A 27004-nucleotide genomic window follows, 5' to 3' on the forward strand; every position below is an offset into this window, starting at 1 on the left:
GATACTATAAATCAAACGTCTAGACTATTTGACTGTTGGAATTATTTTATGTAAATATAACTGGAAAAATAGCTGTTTGGTTATCGCAGGACGCGAGCCAAATGGCGCCACTAAATAACGCGGTATCTGTAGGGTAATGTGCCTTGATAGTATCGCAGAGAGCGCCAAATTATATCCCCAGCGCGCCCCGTGCCCCGCCACACAGGCCATATCTCTTCGGGAAAAATCTGTAGGGCCTACACAAAACGACCGCATTTTTACTCAACTGCGGCGAAGAACATAATATGGAGAGTTATGTATTTGACCAGTATGTATAACTATACATTATGTAACCAGAACGCTGGAAAAAATGAGGACAGGGGATAATACTGATGAAATACTGATATTATATCTAAAAAAAAATGCAAAAAATATATATATAAAAAATCCTATAATTTTGTAAAAGTTTACGATATATTGCAAATAAAACATCTGACTGACGTTAGAGAACAACGAACGTTGCGTAAGAAGGCCACTCGGAGTCAATACCGCATCGTAGGCGGGGTATTGACACGAGTTTTGCACGCTATAAATTGAATAGGCAATTGTATAGTTAGTGCAATTGTCAACTATTTAAGTATATTGTCAAGTTTTATTTCTAGCGAAAACTGGTTTGCTCGCTATTCGTGCTAGATAAGAACAAAACATTTTATTGTTACGGAAACTAAATAAAACAGACTTTCAATAGGTACGCCTTTACTATCGATCTCATTGTACTTTTCTACCAACATCGGCGTTAACCCTGCCATTGTTTCAATTGTGAATCGCGAAAAGCTTTGTAATTTCATTTCAGCAACCCAAGCATAATCAGTGTGACAAGTTTTCTTCAAAGCGTTGTCGCATAATGCGCATTACGACTTATACGATACTTTCGTGTGACTTTTGCAATGCTTTGCAAGGCGAAAAATCCGCGAAAAATGTAGTCGTCACGTACACGTACAGTACAACAACAGTACAAGTGCAGTACAAGACGTGCAGTAAAGCCGGCAACGCATCGGCGGTTCCTCTGATGCTGTAAATCTTCACGGGCGGTGTGACCTGCCTGCTCGTTTGCTCGCTATTGTTATTTTTTGAAGTATTTAAATACTCAAATACATCCATGAAAATGCACCTGAATATTGAACAAGCCAGTATCTTGTAAAATGTAATTTTGAGTCTCCTCATATTTTTCCGAACTCAAATTTTTGCAATATTTGTCAGCGCCCGACCATAGTCAAAAACATAGACAGTTTTCACAAAACATAGTTTCTCCAATAGTTTATGATTGTGTGGTGACTCAAAATCATCGTTACTGTTATTCATGTAATTAACATAATTATTGTAAATGCTAGGTAACTATTGCACCATTATAATGGTAAATACACTGTGACCTGACAACTGTACCACCTATAAAACGTGTATTTGCAATAATATATAACGATTATAATTATGATTAAAATAATTAACGCCCCTTGATTTTTGTCTTTTTCATTTGTATGGGATTACGTAACAGAGAGAGCACTATACTAACTACTCGCGGTGGATAGAGTGTAATTTTAATGAATGTCTGGCTGTAGGTTGTGCTTGGACTGCAGTAGGTACCTCAACGTTCAATGTGACATTGTCCAATGTAGATACTTCAGTCAATGAGGTGATTTACATTTATCGCTCCGAACGGGCGCCTCTATCGATTTCTGATTAAGGGTGCAGGTGCGGCGCTACCAATTTGGTGAATTTGAGTGGATAAAAAAAGGTTCGTGTTTTATAAAACGTTATTCGTTTTTTTATTGGGTTTAACAAAGCCTCTTTTTTCTGTGGAGTTTTGCTGTTTGACGTGTTGACTTTTATGGATATGGACTAAGTATAGGTAGGTCTTTCTCTCTCTCCAGGCTTGTTTTCTGCAGTGTACCTACACGTAAATAAAGGAAAACATCGTAAGGAAAACCTGCATGACTGAGAGTTCTCCATAATATTCTCCAAGGTGTGTAAAGTCTGCCAATCCACATCTGGCCATCGTGGTATGTCTACTATAGCCAAATATTTTTATTCGGAGAGGAGATCCTTGCTCAGTAGTGAGCTGGCGATGGGTTGATCATGATGATAATGATGATGATGACACCTGACTAGTGTAGGACTCATCTGGGGTTCTAAGGGTCTCGTCGGCGTGACTAGAATCTGGCGGAAGACATGCGCACATGATGCCTGCGATGTCGTCCGCGCGGAAAAATCACGAAAGAACTGTTTGATCTTTGAACATAAAAGTAGTCTCCAGGAGTAAGCTCTAGTAGCAATTGGATGATCCCTGCAACTTCATCGGTGTGAATTTAGGTTTTGTAAAAATCCTGAAGGATTTCTCTGATTTGGCGACACCCGCAACTTGTATTTACAGTTTTCAAATAAAAAGCTTTCTAAAATCGCAAACTTTTGCATATGGGCCGTTAATCTATTTAATGACCTTAGATAAAACGATAATTCTACTTTGTAATTAGGATAACAACACGGGTAAGGAATTAAACTTTCTATCTGGAGCGGAACACAAATCCTTGCGGCTGGATAAGCTGATTAACAAGTTAAAAGGATAGACGAAGGGAACCGCGGCCGCTGGATCCAGTTAAGCGAATTAAAACAACCTCATTATCTGGCGAATTCCGGAAGATCCGCCGTTGAATATTGACGAAGAACAAAAACTTAACCAACTCTGCAATAATTTAAAACTATGCAAATTGATAGTTTATTACTCCTTGCTCTAGTTTTAGATAGATAGTTTTCAGTCACAAATGAAGAAATATGTGTTCCAGGATTTTTGGAAATTCAACCCCCACCTCTATTTTCTAAATTCCACCCGAGCGAAACCGGGGCGGGTCAGCTAGTAATAATATATAGTATATTATAACACAAAACCACGCGGACGAGTTCGCCAGTAATAAAATAATATACATCAAATAATTATTCAAATCATTCAATTAATAATTTAATTTCAAACTAGTGTCTGTTATCGCGTCACTTCCCACTGCCATCCAATTACTATTAGTTACCGTTTCCAATTACGTAGTCCTTTTATTCGGATTGTTTCCATTTTGATTTGTGAATGAGAGCGAAATTGAATAGTCGGTGATTTTAGTTCACTTCTCTAAATTTAAATACCTACTTAATTATAAATAAAACTGGCTAATGCTCGCGACTTCGTCCGCGTGGAATTAGGTTTTTAAAAATCCCGTGTGAACTCTTTGATTTTCCGGGATAAAAGTTTATACTTTTTTTAGTATTTATTTTATTAGTATCTGTATTTTTATACATTTTAAATTTCAAGTGCATCGTGTTTGAGTGTACGTTTGGGTCTGAATAAATAAATAAATAAAAAATAAATAAAAATCTTTCCATTTCATTTAATTCCATATCCGTACACTGATTCAAAGTTTAAGGGTCTACTTTTAGACTTTGACATAATAAGTTGCTTATGTATTATTTTAAATTATTTTAGTATTTCCATAAAATTGAAAATTATTTAACACATTTTTTGACAATTTGTGGTTTGGTATATTTAGGCTTATTGTCCTAGTCCTTAATGAACAGGTAGCTCGCATCTCGGCTCGTCACTCGACGCAGTAGGTACTCTTTTGCGAATGTATAAAATGTACCTTTATACACAGCTTTGTACACAATATACAACTCCCTAGGAATCGCGTTGGGCAGGCTTCTGTCACGCGTTTTGTTTGTTGCATGCTTAAAACTAGATATTGGTTCATTCGCTTTATCGAGGATCAGAGTTCTTAAAACGAAATCGAGTCAAGTTTAAACGTTGTAACTTCGGCACTTGGAACATGAAACTCGTTTGACTTGAATATTGTTGGAAAGCAACTACGTCGAAAACTGTTTTCGAAGATTCTAGTAATGGTAGAAGGGAGAGGATACTACTAGCAATATTACAAGTATCTCATTACACATACTTTAGTGTTTTGCATCTACTGAATGTGATTATTAATTTTTCCTAAAAAATTAACACATTAAGCATTGAGTAATATTTATAAAGTTCATAAGAAAAAAGCGCGTTTTACATCAAAATCTTCTCACGGTAAACCCGTGATCAATTTCGATTATTTAAATTTATTTTATTTTTTTCATCTACTGAATTAGATATCATTGTGATAGATTTAAATTGAAAACTAACACTACGGACTTTTGTTACTAAGTAAATAAATGTACCTAGTAGTTTAGTAAGAAGCGTATATTTAGGTCGAGTTTTCCAAACTTTACGTTCTTCTATATAACTTTTTTGAAACATTTAAAAAAAGCCAAACGGAATGTGAAGTGCTTTCATGAATGATTCAAAGGTGCGGACAGAACCGGACGAATCCTGGCGCTGCGTTGGAATAAAGAATAAAGGCTACTTTTTATCTCGTTTAGCGTATAATTTTTGACCTTTTTTAGAATACCTGACCTGTTTTACTGAATAGGTACACGGAAACGGAACCGCAATTTATGTCGAATTTTTTGTGATAAACTAGGTCAATCAAACTGATACTTCGCCCGCTTAAAGCTTTACCAAGCCTGAAATCCCCCGTATGTACCTACACTTCGATGCTCAATCAATATTACGTATATAATTTTCCCTGTTGTATACCGCATTCTCCGTAGTAACACCAAGTAAATCAATTAAAATGATGGTTGAAGTGCGGCGTATCGTACTAATTGGAAGTGCTCTCAAAATCATAATAAAGTGTAAAGAAAATAATTCGGTTGATTGATTTATTTTATTTTATTTATTTGTACCAAAAACATTTACAAATAAAGAGAAAAAGAAAGTAAAAGTGGGCATGGAAGCACTTAAGCACTATCATTCTCACCTAAAAACTCATCTCAGAACCTAAGATAAATCAATCAATCAATCCAAGAATCTTCCCAGATGTTTTCGGTTCACTAAAGACACTACCAATGCTTTCAATAATATTATCGTAGACTTCTAGTATTCGGTGAATAACATGTATAAAATACATGGGTACATAATTCAGCGAATAGAAATAAAGGGTTATTTATTGTTATAGTTTAAAACATAAATAACATTATCCTTGTCACAGCGATGATACGTGGGTTAATATGTGTATAAATACATATTCATTGCCCTGAATGCCAGCGACGCGTGTAATGAAGTTTTAAAACTTGAAATTACTCCGAGTTGGGACCATATCGCGCCCCACATTGCGGCGGCCAACTATAGGTATAATCAAATTTGGATAACTGAAACTTTTTACCTTCCAAATTCCATTAGACTCTCGAACCTTGGGGTTTAGGGTATTAATTAATACATTATTTGAAATAAAATTAATTATCAAAAAGGATACAATGTATTTACCATTGATGTTGGAATCCCCCTATTTACTGTTGTATTACTAATAATAATGGCTCATGCTTGTGTTTAAGTAGTATCGGTATAGACCGATACTACTTAAACACAAGCATGAGCCACTCGTCGTCGTGAAATGAAAAACTGTAAATGCGACTTGCGCGTCACTTATTTACGTTCACCTACCGAACCTTCACACAAATGTCGACTGATAGATAAGTGGAGCATAACCGTCAACGTTGGGAAGACGGCTGCTCTACTGACTAGAGGTCAGAAGTCGCTACGTCAGCTTAAACTCAGAGGCAAGGACATGGAGTCAAAGCCCTCAGTTCCAAAAGATAAAGGGATCCAGGTAGCAAGGCACTACCTGTGAGAAAATTCCCGGGCAAGCAGACCAAGCCTCGAGCCCCGCACCTCAATTGACTAAGGTTGATCGAGAAAACCCTTCGATCGATCGAAAACAAAAGAAAACATAATATTTTTGGAAATTATAATTTATAATAATTATACTAAAAAATCCACACATAAGTTTATTACTGTTTCCGAAAACTAAAAAATCTAGGGATTTGGAACATTTGGCTGTACTATTTTTTTTTTGTAAGTAACCCATATTCGCAATAAAGATTTTTGAATTTGCAGTTTTTAGATTTCTTTTCTATCGAGGATATTATATATTCAATCGTGTTAGAATTGTATGTAGAATTTGAGTACCTAATTTTATTTATAGTTTTCAAATAAAAAGCTTCCTAAACTTACAAAATTTTGTAGAATGCAGACTCAGCAGGCAGATACGAGGAGCGATCCTTTTGACAATTGAGTTTCACTCCCCCTTAGAAACTAATTTACCTTCTATTGTTCCTCCATATTTGTTCAGTTATTACATTTGGTTTGATCAGATACAAAATTGCCTGCTCGGGACGAACGACCCTTTCTCTTATAACATTTATCAGCACATGATGTAGATGGTCGAAAACAATGTTATCTAAACGAAACGAAGTTATACCTATCTGAAATGAATTTCCTTATTCCAATTGGTACAGTCCGATATGGTATAACAAAGTAAAAACCTATAGGTATAATATCAAGCCCTTTTTTATTGCGACATAGCTTTATTGCTTGCGCTTGACAACAATCATCATGCTTGATAAAAAATTAAAAAGCAATGTTGAGGTCTAGGTTGGAGCGTGCTTGCCTAAAAAAGATGCCTATTCACTCTTACTTTGACTGATTTAGATTATACGTGGCAAGAAACGCCGCGCCACAAGGGCATTCCACACCTCAGCGGTTCGTACCAGAAACGTTTGGCAAAAACATTTCGTACAAGTAGATTAGATGTCGACCACAAATAAGGGCGCCATCGGTCACGGTTTCTCGCTGTTCTGTGGTAAAACGGGGAAGGAAGAACACAGTTGTGAAGTTCCATGGACCACACACACCCCAAACTTTATCCGATAAAAGACAATTACCTAATAAACAGGCGATATTGCATCGGTGCTGTAAGCTGAGCAATTTCAGCTGCTTAAGCGATTGATCATCAATAAAATATAATTCTTCGGGCACGGCAATCTATAGTCTGATGCATCGAGTTTGTACTTGGCAATACCACCCCAAAGGTGGCAGCAGTACTCCATAAGTCCACACCAGACCGATCTTAAGCCTTATAAAGAGTTAGGCGTTGTTTCGCCGCTTAGCTTAGCTTTCACGGAAGTATAGTCCGCGACAGGCTGAGATGGCAATCGACGTATGAGGCAGGGGGACGCCCCGCACACCCGCACGTCACCCGCACCGTGTTGGGCGGGGCGTTCCCGCCACTATTACCTGTCGCGTACTATAGCTTATCGATAGATTACAGATTATTAATTTCAGCTGTAAATCTACTTTATTTCAATCGCTGTAAGTCATTAGTCTCATAAGCATTTGTTTTAAAGATAAAGTCTGAAATAAACCCCTGATTTACTACATAAAGTATAAAAAATTCACTCCGCGAGTAAGTAGATATAATCAAGCAACAGAATCTTGAGCTGTTTTTTGTAAAAGAAAACATCGCAGTATATATTATTTAAGTACAGTAAAAAATCTGTATTCGGAATGTTTTTATAACGAAATACTCTGAGAACGGGCTAAAACTTATTCCTTTTTCTCCTTATTAGCATTCTACTTGTAACGTAAACCGTTGCTGTTTTTAGTTACGTAATATATTTAATTAAGATTTGCGGGCTTTAAATGAAGCCCACTCCAGAAGGCTCGTATGAAAATGCGTCGGTCGACTCTCTGAACGTGTAAAGTAGGCACTCCACGTAAAGCGCACGTGAGCACTGTTCAACACTTGCTTTAATTGTAAACGATGTGTTCGGCGGCTCTTAAATATATCAAATGGCTGAAAATAACGCACCCAGCGTTTTACAAGCGAGGCTTTTAGTGGACGTTTGGCAATGAGACCTAAATGGCAAAAAGTGAAACAAAGAAAAAAGAAACACAAAAAAAAAGTGAAAAACAAAAGTGAAAAAAGAAACACAAAACTGTTTAAATTACTGATTTATTAATTACTAGCTTATGCCCGCGATTTTGTCCGCGTGGACTAAACAAATTTCAAACCCCTATTTCACCCCCTTAGGGGTTGAATTTTCAAAAATCCTTTCTTAGCGGCTTAGCCTCATAATAGCTATAAGACCTACCTACCTGCCAAATTTCATGATTTTAGGTCAACGGGAAGTACCCTGTAGGTTTCTTGACAGACAGACAGCCAGACAAACAGACAACAAAGTGATCCTATAAGGGTTCTGTTTTTCCTTTTGAGGTACGGAACCCTAAAAAAGAACTCTCGTAGCAGTGCACAGTGTGGCTTTTATAGAGTTTTATACTTTGACTAGCTGATGCCCGCGACTTCGTCCGCGTGGATTACACAAATTTCAAACCCTGTTTTACACCTTTAGGGATTGAATTTTCCAAAATCCTTTCTTGGCGGATGTCTACGTCATAACAGCTACATGCCACAGCCCGATCCATCCAGTAGTTAGAGCTGTGCGTTGATAGATCAGTCGGTCAGTCAGTCAGCTTTTCCTTATTATTTAGATTAATGTCAGCCAACCGAGAGCCCACGCACTCTAGTTCACTCTGACGATACTACTAATGAACAAAGTACCTACTTACGTTACGAAATACTTAAAGTTTCTTTGTATGAGTTTAAAGGTCGACTCGATAGCAGGCAGAGTTGTATAGACATAATATTATATAAGAAATATTTGGAGCCACTCATCCGGGCCTCGGATGGTGATAACTTTTTATTGCTACAGAGAGCGACGTTCGAATCGACAAAACTTGGAATGTAATGGGATTATCGCGAATCCGTAATGATTGAGGCTTTTCCTTCATTGCCCGATAAAATTAAGTAAATGCTCAAAGGAATTTCGAATGCGAATTTCTTCCCAATAGGTAATGATGAAAATATTGATCACTAGCTGATGCCCGCGACTTCGTCCACGTGGAATTAGGTTTTTAAAAATCCCATGGGAACTCTTTGATTTTCCGGGATAAAAAGTAGCCTATGTCACTCTCCAGGTCTTTATCTAGACCCGTACAAAAAGTCACGTCAATCCGTTGCACCGTTGCGACGTGATTGAAGGACAAACCAACAAACAAATACACACACTTTCGCATTTATAATAAGGGTACTGATTTTCAGTGTACCAAGATTAGGTCAAATTCGTCTTACCCAATTTTTTCACTCCATACGTTCACTCTTGGTAGAGTGGACGGGTTTGGGTTATTTTATACTGCAGCATATCTTCATTTCCAGCATCTTATAGTAAACATGTTATGTTTGTAGTATGGACCGAGGGTGGAATTTAGTTGAACAACTGAGCCAATTATTTATAATAAGCTGCCTATTATGATTATTTTCTCAAAATATTCTAAGCCAGTATATAATTAATCCTTTATTAATATTTTCATTGGTAGGTCTTTTATACTATGATAGCTTCACATATGAAATAACTAAAGTTCTTTTCTTTACAATATTTTCGAGAGTCGATGACCTTAAAACATTATTAAAAATGTTATACTGAAAAACCTTATTCATTTTTCGCTTACTACAAACGAGACATAAAAAGCACCTGTGCTCGTAAATCATATTTGAAACGTGTCGTTTCAATCCTCACCGTCTTTATAAGACTGGGATTAAATAGTCAAGTTATTGACGAGTATATCCACACGATATCCCCTTGTCGAAAACAGCCATTATTTAACACAAATTTGATTTCTTGCGTCATTTTTTTAATATCGTTATGTTCTAGCTTTTGCCTGTGACTTTATCGGCCTTGGCTTATTTTTTTTTAAATGCCGGTACTGTAACCTTTATTTTTCCGGGATAATGATCCTATATTCTTATCCTTCTCCAGGTAGAGGTTGTGCGTTTTTAAGGCCGTGTCCCCATTAGGCGAACGGTGAGCGGCTGACTTTCCACTGGCTGACTCTGGGCGGCCGGTGTATTGGTCGGTAACTCAATGTCGAGAAGCGGCGATCTGGCGAACTCTTGGTAGGGACGGTAATCAGCGTCCCGCTCGCAGCCGCTCTCTGAATGAACTGGCATGCGAAACGCCGCAAACTTTCTTTACACGCTGTATGGTGTTAACTTTACACACTCCATTTGAAAATTATAGTGAAGCAATCAGGAAGCAAACAGCCGCTCACTGTTCACCTAATGGGAACACGGCCTAAAGGGCTATTTTTCCATAAAATAAAAAAAGATTGGACATACTCATAGATCATGTCTACTACAAATAGAGACGCTACTCCGTATAGCTGGGCGATTCGCAGCATTAATATAGTCCGGAGTTATGCTTACCATGCGCCAACTGCGCTCAATGGGGACATTATCCGGGTGATTTACATTTATCGCTCCACGTTGCAAGACTCTATCGATTCTGCGACTCCAGGTGTATCGCATCTAGGCAATTCAATTGTGAAACTAGTTGGAGAAACTATTCACTGAGTACCTAATCTATCAATATTATTATTATTTACTAGAGGATGCTCGCGACTATGGATCACAGGCGTGGATCCGTTTATCCAACGCATGTACGTTTCATATAATCTTCCTATTTATACATATTTACCTACAATACAAAAATGTTTCTACCAATTTTTAGTCCTATGCGAATGATTGTAACCTTGAATGTCTATTTTGACCGGACCATAATATAATTTATATCCCGTAGTGTGAATAGAGCTTCAAACTTGAATTTAAGTTAGTACTCTTATAATAATATATTCGGTGCTTAGATTGAGATACATAATCAAGATTGCTTTATTGTTCTGCTTATTTTTTACGCTATTGGTATATAAATTAAACATAGATGAGACAGGTTGGTGTCTGAGACAGGTTTTTGTGATGGCAATCAGGATTTGAAGCGAGGGGAAGCCCCGCACACCCGCACGTCACATGCGCTCGCCCGGACCGAGTTAGCGCGGGGGCTGCACGGGTGTGCGTGGCGTTCCCTACCCGATTGCCATCTCGATCTGTTGCGTACCTACTAAACCTACTTGTAGGCAGATTGCAAGTTACGGAGTAAACCTAATACATTGCCGATGGTCGTCTCAGTCAAAAAACACAGTATCCATTTTTCGTGGTAAGCATAATAAAACACCTGTTAAATGCCCACTTCTGGCACTCAAAAGCCGCTTTGCAATCTCACGGGTTTTGGAACAGTTTCCAAATAAATCATACTTTATTGCGGTAGTGCCATGATATCGGTGCGCGATTCAATATCCAACTCAGTATGCTTTTCTGTGAGCTACCTATAAAGGGAGAACGTTACGTTACTTACAGAACTTAGCGTTATGTACTACCTAAACACAATCCAATACCAATATTTTGTAGTTTTAGTGATTTAGTCTTTTCAAAACCACAGTGTATAGCGCGCAAAACTCGGGTCAATGCCACGCCTACGCGGCATTGACTCCGAGTGGCCTACTTACGCAACGTTCGTTGACCTCTAGCGTCAGTCAAATGTTTTATTTGGTATATATCGTAAACTTTTACAAAATATAGGATTTTTGATGGTAACTGGTAGGTACATAGTAACTGCACCCAATGGGAGCCTTGATGTCCTGCATGGACATTTACGTGTCGCATGATTTACGTGTAACATTGAAACTTATACAGTATGTTTTTTTTGGCTGGAGCAAAACTTAAATAATCCTTATAATATGAATCTGAGTCAAATTAGCATTAAAAAATGTTACTTTTATTTCTTTTTGTGGACAATTCATGCTTGACCAAAAAATTAAGTAGGTATGTCAAAATTGTTTTCACAAAAAAAAGAACTAAGTAATGGTTCCCATCCCAAGACAGTTTTTTTTCTATCGCTTATGGTTTTGGATTTTCTCGTACCTACTGTCAGTTAAAGGAGAAATACCTGACGCTGAAGATTACATTGCCAAGGTTTCACGTAGTGCCATTAATGTTGTTTAACTACGATCACTTTGAATATTTCAAATCTTCAACTCCATTCTTAAATAAAGTACGTATACCTACTTACTACTTAGTCTTTTCCGACTATAGAAAGTAAGCTATTTTTGTGCCCCTTTAACATCGTTCAACGATTTGATACTTGGACGATCTAACCTATGGACTTGTAACGCGCCTAATATTACGAATAAAAATTTCTGTCACTTTTGGTGCGGGACGAGGAAACACTACATAGACAACTTGACACACTCACTCAACAAAGTTTTGTGTCATTATTAACACACACATATCTAAATCTTCAACACTACTACATTTTTTGCACACTAATAAGTTATATACATCAACATACAAAGACATTACGAGTGTAAGACAGTCAAATTGATTTGCGATGCTACCGTATTTTAAAATATATCGATAGTTTTTCAGAAACAAAAGTAGAAGTAAGAATTTATTACTCGTATTTAATTACTTAAAACCAGTGTTTGGTCAGCGTAGCGTATTCTTGCATACATTCACCTCACTTAATAGGTAATTATCCCAAAAACTAATAATGCAACGTAAAAATAAGAAAAATATTTATTTAAAAAATATGCACATACTTTTTTACTTATTTTATATCATTTTTAATCTTTGTATTTTTTTATATAACGAAATTTTCATTTAAAATTTCGATAGTGAAAATGTGCTTATTAATGATTTATATTATTATATAATACAAAATAAACCTGACCGCGCAAAAGCCTACCAAACATAATTAGTAGGTATATCAATCAATAAAATGTTTTTTTTCTTTCCAATCAATCATTTATTTATTGCACATTGGGTTTACATGGTAATTCCAATATGGTGTACTCTTTGTCCAAAAAAATTAAATGTAAGTTATTAAATATTACACGTATTGCCCTTACAAATTAGCAATGCAAAAATTTTCTCAATACCTGCCGCTTTTACCCCACAGCAAAATTCCATAAGACAGATATGATACTATGAAAATAAATTAGTAAACACACACGGTGGCCTCTTCTATTTTTAACACGTCATTATTTACCATTAGGTTAATGTTATGTATATTCTTGGCGATTCTCTCTGTAAAAATATCGAAATCTGTAAAAATAAAACGATTATGATAAATTATTACCTAATCCTCATCCTTGAGAAAGGTACACCTTTTAGCTACAAATTACCCAGTTCAGAGACACCCTACCCCGTTTCTCGCCTATCACTAAAATTGCGTTGCTTTAATATTTTTTTAAATGTATTAAGTACGTGAAATCACAGAAATCGACCAGTTTTATTACAAGTATAGGTAGCGAAAAAATTGTGGTAATTAATAATAACTATTCTTTACTTGACTTGAAGACGGTAATTTAGTCGTTAATAATAAGAAAATGTTTTCATCGATATCGATAATCGAACCGCAATCACTATCACATGATTCTTAAAAATCGAACCTTATGTCCTATGCAATTAAATCTAATACTGAAAAATTTTGTAAAAATAACACTATAGTCTCGTGGGGAGTGCGGTATACTATAGACGGAGAGCCAGGGCCCAAAATACTGTTTGAATTTACTAAGGCTAATTTTTTTATAGTTCATTAGAATGGTTGCGTACACAAACATACTGCGGTCAGTCAAGTGAACCTGAGAACAGTGACTCAGGTGCGCTATCAAAGGTGTCGTACCTGCGAGGTAATAAAATGAATTTACTAAGGCTGAAAATTGTTATATAACTTGTATATTGCATATAAATAAAAGTTGTAATGGTTAGTCAGCAGAATATGGGGACAGAGCTGGTCAGTATGCGCAAAAAATTAGCCTTAGTAAATTCAAACAGTTTTTTGGGCGCTGGCTCTCCGTCTTTAGTATACCGCACTTCCCACGAGACTAGTGTTATTTTTACTACTACGTAATTTCATGCTGTTCACGCGTATTCAAATTTTAACCTAATTTGTATATAACGAGGGTTGCTATTGTTTAGAAAAAACAAAATATAGTCTCGTGAGAAGTGTGACTCGTTTCTACCGAATTATTACGTACTCAATTACTGAATCGGTAAAGTTCTCGATTGTTATTTTATTATAATAATTTATGTAATTTAATTTATAGAAAGCGTTTATTACACCAAAAATACTTACTTATCAAATGAAATTCCATCTTTTTGTAAATTTGATGTGTTTGATTTGTTCTTGCACTCACTAACGGCACAAACAGGCATTTTTCACCCAGCGTGTAAGACGTCGTCACACATCGAAAACGATTCTGACAATGACAAAATCGATTCCGCAAACAGTGTTTATAAACGCAGTGGATTAAAAATCCATTACTATTGACAGAGGGGAATAATCATGCGAGGCGCGTCCTTAGGTTAGATCGTCCAAGATTTGATATGACAAAAAAAACTAAGATTGACAATAGACGCATTGAAACCTGCAAAGAAAATGCCTCTTCTTGAAAAAGAATTAATATTCCAGATATAACTTTTTCGCTATTAAATTTCATAATTCTGTTTATAACAATTCCTAATCGATCCCTATTAAATTTCACATAGCGCTGTTTACAACAATTCCTATAATCGATTGGATAGTTCCAGTTTGCAAATGGCTACACTACACCTGCACTGTTCCTTTGAGAATTAACGGTAATTGAAATACCTACTCCGATTACCAAAATCATACCTACCCATATTAACTGTAGAGCTATGACACTATCGACAAGTGTTAATATACGACATAATAATGGCTATTCACCAAGCACTTTCAGTGAACACATTGTTCTCGATGATTTATATTTATCGTTTAATGTATCGGGAAATAATCGATGATGTAGATGTGCGTATATGCACTGGAAAAGTAGGGTAGATTTATAATTTAAACTGGCTATTTTTCTCTAGTTGCAGGTCAGGTGCTGCAATGACGACTTCGCACTGGAAAGCGCAGCGTTGGAAGACCTCCCACTAGGTGGACAGGCGACATTAAACGAGTTACAGGGAGCCAAAGGATTCATTGCAAACAAGTGTTTGATCTGTTGTAAACCGCCGGTGGAGACCGATGTGGAGGGTTTGTTACAGCAGTCTGGCTGGGGTTTTAGTGAAAGATACTCTTCGGTAAAAATCATCATAAACATATTGTGATTGGTTCGTGACTCAAAATGGTTAGCGCCCACTAAGATTTTTGCCTCGATATTTTGTATGAGATATATAACAGAGAGAAGAAAGAAAGAAAGAAAAGACGTTTATTTACAAAACTGTGCCACACATCACATCTTGAAACTAAGAGCTGATTATTCGGGCGCTTCTTCCACCTGAGCATAAGCCCAACGCGCCTCAAGCAAAGAAGCGCCGGAACAAACTGAGAGTGCTATACTAACTTTTTCCGCAGATAGAGTATAATATGGTTACATACTACGTAGTTGTAAACAGCGCGAGTATAATTTGGCGCGCGCCGCGATACTATCATGCATTTCCCCGCAGATATCGCCTTATTTAGTGGCGCTATTTGGCTCGTTTCCTACGATAGCGGCAAACTACTTTTATGTAATTATTTCAACAAAAACCTTACTGGAAGATGAAAGTTAATTTGAACCTATAATGTAGGTAATCCATATCTATAAGTACTCTCTATACTAATAAATAAAATTGAAGTGTCTGTCTGTTATTTTAAAATAACAAGATAGGTAGGTACCTACTACAAATTAAGCTCATTGGTTATTTGAACTGACATCAACATCCAAAAATCCACAAAGAGAAACCAGTAAACCAACAAACTAATAAACAAATACACTTTCGCATTTAATATGATAGTGAGGTAGCGGTAACATTTTAGTAATTACTTTTGAAAATGGTAGAAGTTCAAGGTAATTTTTGAGTAAGTAAATAAAACTTGATAGACGAACGTTTCTGTTTTTAAACTAATTATTTCAATTTGTATTTGAACCTCAGTTTATAAAAGGCCACTAAGAACGCTGCGCTGTTCATTTTATTCAATTATTTTAAACATTAATTCACTCGTTAACTTTAACGTTTATTTTAACTGTGCGCCAAAATTGAATAGAGATGCCATCAGAACCTCAGTACCCTTATTATAAATGCAAAAGTGTGGTTGTTTGTTGGTTTGTTGGTTTATTGGTTTGTTGGTTTGTTGGTTTGTCCTTCAATCACATCGCAACAGTGTAACGGATTGCCGTGGTTTTTTGCATGAGTATAGATAAAGACCTGGAGAGTGACATAGGCTTTTAGCCCGGAAAATCAAAGAGTTCCCACGGGATGCCGTTTATTTATATCATCATCATCATGATCAACCCATCGCCGTCTCACTACAGAGCACGGGTCTCCTCTTATAGTGAGAAGGGTTTTGGCCATAGTCTACCACGCTAGCCACGTGCGGATTGGTAGACGTCATACACCTTTGAGAACATTATGGAGAACTCTCAGGCATGCAAGTTTCCTCACGATGTTTTCCTTCACCGTTAACTCCACCACCCTCGCTCTAGTGTCACCGGAATGAAAGTTACTGTGATTTAATTTCTATATTCCGTCGCGTATAAAATATTGCACAAAGGAATACATTCAAACAATTTCATTTATCGTAGCTGCGAGTATTTTCAGGAGTGTTTGATAATGTATTTCACGTTCCACAATGAATATAAATCACCTGATCGAATATACTGCGATAGTGCATCATTCGACACTGCTATTGAATACAGTGGATGGATGGTGAATTGCTTTTTGCTCAACGGGATCGCTTTTGAAACATCACATCACGTCGATTGTCCCGATATTCATGCATTTTGATAAATGGAAAGTGAAATTGGAGTTAGCTACTGTAGAGCTACACATGTAGCAGAGTACCTGTTCCTTACTTTTGATATTTTAATAATTCTATCACAAAACAGTTCTTTTTTCCAAATCTTTAGTGTGGTCGCTTACTCGGCAACACTTAGTGCTGTCAACAGCTGTCAATCGAATTTAACACACACACTCCGCGACGCGCACATATTATATGCAAGCCAGCCTCTAACAGCCGTTCGGCACAAAACCGCATTATAGACGCGAAGTTTTAGCAACTTGGATCGATCAGCTATCCTGCACCTTACCAGCGTATCTTGAGGGGCCCCCAGCTTCGGAGCGCGTTCCCTCACTCCAGTAAGTTCATAACCATGACTGTCCGCTAGCTTTTATTCTTAACTGTACCTTTTACGCATTACCACTATAGAAATAGTTGCACTATAGTCTGACACCTTTAATTATGTGGTGAATGACGATCATGATTATTCTTCAACATGGGGCCCTAACTAGGTAAGTAGGCCAGTTTCACCAGTTTGGGTCCCTCCTTCGTCCCGCCCTGGCCGCAAGATTGCTCTGTCTGCGCTGAACATCTGTATGGAATATATCCTTATTTTGTGCCTAAACTGTGTTCTTAAACCAATTGTTTTCTGACAACATCTTAAGCAGAAACAGATTTCATTCCCTCTATCCAACCTTCGGAATATGAGTACTTCGGTCATTAGCCGGGAAGGACGCCTTCTAGTACGGAACTCTAAAAACAAAACATCAATAGGCTCTTTTCGATACGAAAATCATTTTTTTTTATGAAATCGCAGACATACCTATTTAAGCTAATATCTAGCAAGGTTTAATATCAAAGCTGGCATAGAATGTACCTTACTAGTCACTATACTGTAAACGGTATTGAGCCGGGTTAAGCCATATGTGTAAATCACAATGGAACGGGACAATGTCCCCATTGAATGCAGTCGGTGTCTAGCTCCCATAACTTGATCGTGATATTGCCTATTGAACATGAATCATAACTTCATAAGCCGATGCTCGATAAAGCACGAGCATCAGCCGATGTTCGTGAACAGATAAAAATTGCGATTTTTTTTAAGTTTTTCAAGGAAGCAATGTTAAACATTAGGTAATATTACCTTCTGCTCTTCAATTATTCTGATTTTTACATAAACCGTAAATATTTCTGAAAAACGTAAAGGCTCACTTTTCTAGCTGCGGAATGATTTTTTCAAATCAAAAATCACGATAGGTAGGCACCTCATTTTATTGGTCTAGGCTTTTAGGCTACAGGCTGCCGCAGAAAATGTTTATTTTCGGTGGCTGAAGTCTGAAAAAAACTATGGGACGCGTCCCTAAACCGCGACTGATAGGTGTGCACAGTCGTTTGGGACGCGGTTTGCGAATTGCGAGATTTGTTTCGGACATCCGAGCGCTCAAGATTACGTCGGCGACTTACCTACAGCCGATAGTTTATATTATCCAGATATATATAAGTTGCGGCTGTCAGCCGCGTCCGTCAGCCCTGTCCGATAATTTGTTTCCGAATTAACGTCCGCTATGTCTTTTCCTTCGTGAAGTCAACCACTGAGTGTCATTCTCACTACAAAGACAAATATAACGACACCTCATGGCCATTTAGACTGCAGACGGCACCAAACAATTTTTCAATAGATAGGTACCTACCTACATACATAGGTAGACCCAAAAACATTACCCTACTTCACATTACACCACTTCTGGTGCAGTCGGGAAGTGCAATTATTTTGATGTCAACCGTGAAGTCAACAACGTTGATGAATTGTATTTTGCATGCAGTAAGTGAATTTTAATGGTGTTATCTTTTCCACTTACCGTTTCGTTTTACGTTTACGATGTCATTGAATCGCGGAATCGCGGAGTACATAAATGACGTCGTTACAAGTGAGGTGTGCGGTGTCACAGTAGGTAGGTATATGCCCTCTGAGTCTTTTTTAGGGTTCCGTACCTCAAAAGGAAAAACGGAACCCTTATAGGATCAGTTTGTTGTCTGTCTGTCTGTCTGTCTGTCGGTCTGTCAAGAAACCTAGAGGGTACTTCCCGTTGATCTAGAACCATGAAATTTGGCAGGTAAGTAGGTCTTATAGCAGACATTCGGGGAACAATCTGAAAACCGTGAATTTGTGGTTACATCTTGTATCTTACAATCTCTTACATCTATACCTTGTAAATTTTTATCAAATAAAGATTTATACCTTCAACGGATTAATAAATGTCAAAGGCGCTCGGTGGCTATCATTTATGTTAGACAATGAGTTAGGGAATCAGTAGGCTGCATAGAGATGGTAATCATTCATCTAAGGTAGGCTGGCACCTTGGCTGTCACCGTTGAAACTATTGTTGTAATATGGTAACTAGACATGAAATGAAGTAAATGGGCTGGGCGTTTTTGCAACGTCACGGCATGGCGATGCGTTTGATTCTTTCACCGTAGATGAACTGAGTTTATTACAGAGCAAAAAAATAAGTTTTTTCAGAAATATATCTACTTAATATTTATTTATCTTGCCAAAGTTAAACATCCATTAATCTTCATCGATAGTTTGCAAAATGTGTAAACGCTTCGTTTTATGTAGAAACTACGCAGGTTTCATAGCGACCTTGGATTAGTAGTCAAAAATCAGAACATATAAGTATCAAGATTTTGAGCATTATAATGCTAAAGATTGTACTAGTGAGAGAAGGTAGAGCTTACAGATCTTCGAATAAACAGTGTTACAGCTGCTCAAAATTCCCAGGTGTTTTTCAAACACTGCAAAGTAGGTCAAACTTGTTTGGATTCTCGCGGTAACGTCGGGACGATATCTTGAGTTGTCTTGTTGACGAATGCCAATTACTTCGAGAGTTGTACCCTCTTTTCGTATTCCTTTAAATATTTATTTCAAAGCGATACAAGAGGTATTTGCAGCTACGTTGCATCAATCTTGCATATGAGAGCCTTTTAATCCGACTGCGGTGAAACCCAAAAAGAAGGTTATGTTTTTGACCTGTAAGTTTGTATGCCCATTTCTATGTCCGCCGATAAATGATACGTCATTAGATTCGTCTTGATGGTGCGAGTGTTACATAAAATTCTTAAAAACCAGAATGGCGGATTTATGCTTTTTAATAGGTATAAGGGCTGAAAAGGGTGCAAACCGCAAAATGTTCTCAAAGGTGTGGGAAAACTGCTAATCCGCATTTGGACAGTGTGATGGACTATGGCCAACCCTTCTCATACTGAGAGGAGACCCGTGCTCTGTAGTGCGCCGGCTATGGGTTGATTATGATGATGAATATGAATATCTTAGTCAAAAACCATCAAAGTTGTAAATCTAATATGCAAATTAGGTAGTAGGTACCTATGAGGAGTACATTGTGCCGCGAGTGCGTTTCGTGCCCCTGGTCCCACCTTGGGGAACGGTCACGGAATATTAACTCTCTAAATGAGATAAAAATGGCGACCGAGCATCGACCGAGCCCCTAGCTCAGGTGCCGCTGGATTTGACGTCGGTAATTTGACGACTTTATCCCAGGTGCCATTAAATTTAACGTCTGTCGTGACAGAAAGAACAATAATTTGAAGTTACACATTTTGTCCTAAACAATTGCTTAAAAAGTTGCCCATGTAAGCGCATCTTTATTTATGGTTACAGTCTATCCATTGGATAGGTATCTTTTTTAATCGCGTTTATATCCTTAGTTTGTAATTTAAACTACAGACATTACTAATCCGTCAGTCAGTCAGTCAGTCACCTTTTTCCATTTTAGGGTTCCGTACTTCAAAAGGAAAAACGGAACCCTTATAGGATCACTTTGTTGTTTGTCTGTTTGTCGGTCTGTCAAGAAACCTACAGGGTACTTCCTGTTGACTTAGAATCATGAAATTTGGTAATAGGTAGGTCTTATAGCATATGTACGTAAGGGGAAAAATCTGAAACCCGTGAATTTAGAGTTACATCACACAAAAAAAATTCATGAACTAATAATTAGTATTTTCAACTTTTGAAGTAAGATAACTGTATCAAATGGGGTATCGTATGAAAGGGTTTCACTTGTGCATTCTAAAACAGATTTTATTTATTTTTATGCATCATCGTTTTTGAATTATCATGCAAAATGTCGAAAAAATACGACTGTAGTACGGAACCCTCGGTGTGAGAGCCTTACTCGCACTTGGCCGGTTTTTTATATATTTAGATACCAATATCCAAGAAATGTATCTGCACATCATAGCAAAATAGATAGCAAAAGTTAGCAAAATTATAAGACAACAACCAATGTCAAAGCAGGAATCTATTCCCAGTGTCCTCGCTAAGTTCTCGCTAATCATATTACCTACTTAGTTTCTGCAACTTGCGAAAACCGGTACAGGAATAGATAGGTATACCTACCGACTAGATATTCCACTGTGGTCTAACTTTAAACTAATACCCCTTTGAAACTTAAGCTTCTAACTTGCTAGCTGATGGTCGCGACTTCGTCTGTGTGGATTTAGGTTCTTAAAAATCCCGTGGGAATTCTTTGATTTTCCGGAATAAAAAGTAGCATATGTCACTCTCCAGGTCTTTACATGTGCCTCGAGGAGAGTGGTGGTTGCTTGTGCGGACTGGCGGAGGAAGACCTCCACCACGTCTTGTGGGAGTGTGCGCTGTACGAGGACCTCCGGTGCGCCTGCTGGATGGGATTGTTCGCGAGGAAGAGGGTCCGGTTTACTACCAGGACCTCGTTGCTTCGGCGGAAAACTTCGGCAAGCTACGGGAGTTCGCGCACCACTGGCATAACAGCTCGGACCGTGATCGTGGACCAGTGGGTGTTTGAGGAAGGATCCGGACCGCGGGGCACGCGGGGATCTGCGTGTTGTGTACGTCTGCCCCAGAAAGGGGAGAAAGACCAATTAGGGACAAGGACAGGAAAGAAAGAATTTGTAGGGAGTCAAGAAGGCGCCCCGGGAAAGAGCCACCGAGCAAGTACCGAACGGGCGCCCTCCCGCGTTTCGGCCCATATAACCGCGAGGTTGGTGGGGCCATGGGAGGTGGTGGGTCTCCAGGTCTTTAACTACACCCATGCAAAAAATTACGTCGAACGAAGTCGCGAGCATCAGCTAGTAAAATATAAAACGTAGAATTTGTTTAAGGAAAACTAAAGAAAAATCAATTAGAATAATGATTTAAACGAGGCCGTGGTCTTGAGTAGGAACAGATTACTGAAGACTTCGATTATTTCAACGCAAAATTTGTAAGTTCTGCACAAAGCAGAAACAGCGGTCGACTAATCCGAGAGTCAGCCATTGAATCGCGCTCGTGATTGGTTTTCTGATGGCATTTTTTAATCAAAGTTGGCATAATCCATTGCAAAATGTAATCCCCGACACTAATAGAATCACTGTTCTGTAAATCTTTAGTTGTGTTTCAGCTATTTTTGATACATCACGAAAGAAGCTATAAGCATTTGCCAAAATTAATAATGTACCTATAATCCGTACAAAATGACTCCTCACGCGCCATTTGAACTTTTTGAATCAAATTTCATGTCAGAAGTACGATTAAAGAATTTGCATGTATGTATGTATGTATATACTTTATTGCACCACAGAAACACAAATGACAGGTTACAAAAAGAAATCTTAATAAGTAGGTACAAAAAGGCTATCATGTACTACTATGAGTACGATTTTGGAACCATACTTTTGACATGACAGTTGACCCATAGACTTTAAATGGCGCGTGAGAAGTCATTTTAAGGGTTCCGTACCTCAAAAAGAAAAATTGAACGTTTATAGGATCACTTCGTTGTCTGTCTGTCTGTCTGTAGTGTCTGTCAAAAAAACCCATAGGGTAGGTACTTCCCGTTGACCTAGAATCATGAAATTGGCAGGTAGTTAGGTCTTATAGCACAGCGCAACGCACCGCGTGCGAGATAGACGTGTTGTGATTGCTTCGTGTTCTCGGTGCAACGAACGGTCGGCTAGAGGCGCGCGGCCCGCGGGCGCACTTGTGCGCCTGTAGATATCGATCTATTGCGAGGCTAAGCGAGTCGGACGCTTGTTATTGAGTGACTATTGTGAGTTGTCGTGTGCTCGAAGCCGGTGCTCGGAGGTGATAACAACTTGCCCCGGCCTGGGGTAATATGGTGCCTGTGCCGTGGTGTTGTGGTATACTACGTTGCCTGTGCCTGCTGGAGACCTAGTGACACTAAGTGACCTAGGGACTGTGATAAATTAGGTTAAGATAGACTAAAGCTAGGTTAATTAAGCTAGGATAGTTAAGTTAAGCTAGGCTAGGTGTTTATATTTGTAGGCTAGGTTGTATTTGTTCCCTTGATTGCTGACCTGCATGGTTTAGCTAGCAGGTCGCCCCCCCCTTTAGGTACAGATGAATGACGGAACGAGTATGGAGACGGGTGTAGCTGCTGCTCGCAAATTGCGAAGTCAAGGAGTATTGCCGGTACCAAGAGACGACTCTCGAACCCGGAGTCCGCTCCGATCAGGCCTGGAATCGGATCCAGACTCTGAGAGCTCCAGGGCCTCATCCGTTAGCCGTGGTAGATCGAAAGGCCGAGGGCGAGGCACAGGGATCTCCCGTGCTAGAGCCAGTCTCAGAGAAGCGAAGGAAGAGGCCAAAGAGGAGGCTTTCAACCAATTCCTACGAGATCGAGTGTGTAGCAACAAGGTGTCTGAGCCTGTCTTGGACCCTGAAGAAGTTTCTTTTGAGCTCCGAAAGGAGGACCCCATCCAACTCAGCGCCGAGGAGCTGCGAGCTGCTGCAGGAAAAAGCGTAGCGAACATAGTCCAGGTTGCCTCTAAACCAGGGCACCTCAAGGGCCCATACGCTAGACTCCTTAAGGACTCAGCAGCCGCTCTCCAGGGGATGGTGGATGCTCTGGCATCTAGGACTGAAGCCGAGGAAACCCGACGACTAAGAGCTGACAATGGCCGCTTACGCCAGGAGGTGGAAAACCTCAAAGCGGAGTTAAAGGCCCACCGTAGAGAGTTTAGTGAAATGAAGACGTCCATGGTGGCGGCGAACACCTCGTCCGTCCCCACCTTAAGTGAGAAACTCATTGAGGAGCTAAAGGCGTCCATTGTCACCTCAGTAGGCGTCATGCTGGATGCCCGATTCGCCGGAATCGAAGAACGACTTCTGCCTGAGAAGATGCACCGTCCACCCTTAGCAGGCGACAAACAATGTCAGGAAGTGGCAGCAACTCAGCCGGCTACTGCTCTTCCAAGTGCTCGGATGGGCCCGATGACTCGGAGTGCCACAGCGGCCTCAAATCCCACGAGTTCCGAAACAATTGCTGGACCAAGTCGAATTGAGGCAAGGGAGGTCACTGACTGGGCAACCGTCGTTAAAAAAGGGAAGAAGAGCAAGAAAGCCTCTTCATCCACTGCCAACGCCGCCACCGCCGCCCCGTCGAATGAAACTGCCGCCAAACCAACTCAGTCGGCTGTAGCAAAACTTAGGTCCCCCAAAACCGCGGCGGTCGTAATCACATTGCAGCCAGCAGCAATAGAGAAGGGGGTGACCTACGCTAAGATATTGGAACAGGCAGAGCAACAGGTCAACCTGGAAGAATTTGGCATAGGCGACGGAATAAAAATTCGCCGGGCGGCCACAGGCGCAAGACTTCTAGAGCTGCCTAAGGGTCAGACGGCGGAACAGGCTGAATTGCTAGCGAACAGGCTCCGCACGGTATTAGATGGCGTGGCTAGCGTGGTTCGCCCCTCTAAACTAGTGACCCTTAAGGTGACCGGCCTTGACGACTCTGTCACAAAAGAAAAGTTAATCGCTGCCGTCGTGCGAGTCAGCAACTGCTCCACGCAGTCGCTTAAAGTTGGAGATGTGCTATCCGGGCCTAGAGGGGTGGGTATGGCTGTCTTGCACTGCCCCATTGAGGTGGCTAAAGTGATCTCTGATGCCGGGAGGCTGCGAGTTGGCTGGAGCTCTGCTGAAGTTCAGGTGCTAGAGGAACGCCCCCTGCGCTGCTTCAAGTGCCTCGGCATTGGGCACACAAAGCCTGTCTGCCCATCCGCTGCAGACCGAGGTGACCTGTGCTTCCGGTGTGGGGGCAGCGGTCATAAATCGCTGGGATGCACAGCCTCCATGTGCTGCCTAGTGTGCAAAGACGCAGGTCTACCCTCAGATCATGTAATGGGGGGTAGGAGTTGCAACCCTCCCCCAGTAAGGAGTAAGATGGTCCTAATGTCTCAGCCTGCCACCAGCGCTGGTTGCCATCAGGCGCAAGAGGAAGCTGAAATGTCATCATGAATCAGTCGGGTCATTTAAACTTTCTCCAGTCGAACCTCAACCACTGCGCTGGGGCTCAGGATCTCCTGCAGCAGTCTATATTGGAGTGGGGAATAGATCTGGCAGTGGCCTGCGAACCATATTATATTCCTCCCCAATCACACTGGGTTGGTGACTTGGATGGCTCGGTGGCGGTTCTGACCAGAAGTAATACCGACATTCCTCTTACGGTATTAGAAAGAGGCTCCGGGTATGCGGTGGCAAAATGGGGGGAATACGTAGTGGTAGGCATTTATTTCTCGCCCAACCGCAGCCTGGCGGAATTTGAAGTCTATCTCGACTCTGTCAGGGCAGCTATCGATAGACAGTCGGGGGGGTACATCGTTGTTCTTGGTGACTTTAATGCTAAGTCCCAGGCTTGGGGAAATCCTATCACAAATGCAAGGGGTAGGGCGGTACAGATCTGGGCTCTTCTCTCGGGTCTATCCCTCCTCAATAGAGGGACGGCACATACCTGTGTGCGGCAGCAGGGGGGGTCTGTGATTGATCTTTCATTTGCAACTCCCACAGTTGCGAACAGCGTGGTTAACTGGAGAGTGGAGGAAGAGGCGGAGACTCTCTCGGATCACAATTACATCCGCTTTGAGATCTCTACCAGTCCGGGGCCGAGGAACAACCCCAGAAACTCAAGTCAGTTTCCACGCTGGTGCCTGAGTCTACTAGATCGCGATCTGGCCAAAGAGGCGGCCATTGTACGGCGGTGGTCTTCTTCCAGCAGCAATGGCAACACAAGCGTGGACGAACTTTCTGGGCAGTTTTGCAACGTCCTGAAGGACATCTGTGATGCATCCATGCCACGTACCCGACGCTGGTCCCCTCGCCGCCGCGTGTATTGGTGGTCCCCTGAAATCGCAGACCTCCGGGCAATCAGTAATAGAGCCCGCAGAGCGTATGTTCGGTACCGTAGGCGAAACGATCAGAACACGGATCTCGAGGATCAAGTGCGGAGCGTTTATCGACAGGCTAAGAAAGATCTGCAGCTAGCCATAAGTAAAGCTAAGGAGTCCGCCCGTGAAGAGATGCTAGAGACATTGAACAGGGACCCCTGGGGGCGCCCCTATCGTGTTGCGCGAAATAAACTCAGCACACAAGGCGCACCCATCACAGAGACCCTGCAGCCTGATCTCCTGTGGCGTGTAGTTGGAGAACTGTTTCCCGACTCCCAGAACCACGTCCCTCCGGCTATGTCACCCCCATTTGGGAGCCAGAATATGGACGACATCCCTCCTATCACAGAGGGAGAACTGGATTTAGCGCTCGACCGCCTACGGGCTAGAAAGACAGCACCGGGACCCGATGGTATTCCGGGCAAAGTTTTATACATTGCTCTGAAATTCCTACGGATGGAATTCAGGGAGGTGTTCGATAAATGCTTACGCACTGGACAGTTCCCGAAATCATGGAAAGAAGGAAAGTTATGCCTGTTGCGTAAAGAAGGTCGCCCGCTGGATTCCCCTTCAGCATATAGACCAATAGTTCTGCTCAGCGAGACTGGCAAGCTCTTAGAAAAGATTCTAGCCACTCGTCTCATGGAGCACCTTGAGACAGTAGGCCCGAATCTATCTGAGACGCAGTATGGATTCCGAGCAGGCCGCTCGACCCTGTATGCCCTGGATGCCTTGAAAAGTATGACCATGGAAGCAACTGATAGAGGGGAAGTGGTCCTTGCAGTCTCGCTTGACGTTGCAAATGCCTTCAATAGTCTCCCTTTCGAGACTTTACTCGAGGCACTTTGCTACCACAGAGTACCGTTGTACCTCCGGCGACTGCTGGAGTCGTACCTGCAGGACAGAGAAATCGTGTGGGAGGGAAGAAACGGGCAAATTTTCCGGCGCCGTGTCTGCAGCGGAGTTCCGCAGGGATCGGTCCTTGGCCCTGTGCTTTGGAACATTGGTTTCGACTGGCTCTTGCGGGCCCCGCTGCTTCCAGGGATGAGGCTCTTATGCTATGCGGACGACACCCTCGTCACAGCCCGTGGAAGGACATATGAAGAGGCGGCTCGATTGGCGGGGATTGGCACGTCACTGGTTGTGGATAGGATTCGGCTGCTGGGTTTGAGAG

The 27004-nt window shown here is 40.5% G+C and overlaps 1 protein-coding gene across 1 annotated transcript; it reads left to right on the forward strand.

Moving 5' to 3' along the window:
• The first annotated feature begins 23026 nt into the window (after positions 1-23026).
• LOC117987183 (uncharacterized) lies at positions 23027-24904 on the forward strand. The gene has a single exon (XM_034974141.2). It carries the CDS (start codon positions 23027-23029, stop codon positions 24902-24904), a length of 1878 nt encoding a protein of 625 aa, XP_034830032.2.
• The last annotated feature ends 2100 nt before the right edge of the window (positions 24905-27004 follow it).

This window comes from Maniola hyperantus, chromosome 12 (genome assembly GCF_902806685.2).
Source record: "Maniola hyperantus chromosome 12, iAphHyp1.2, whole genome shotgun sequence".
Classification (NCBI taxonomy): domain Eukaryota; kingdom Metazoa; phylum Arthropoda; class Insecta; order Lepidoptera; family Nymphalidae; genus Maniola; species Maniola hyperantus.

What these genes read in the sequence shown, in the direction of transcription:
- LOC117987183 (XM_034974141.2), top strand. Translation starts at nt 23,027, where the DNA reads ATGGAGACGGGTGTAGCTGCTGCTCGCAAATTGCGAAGTCAAGGAGTA.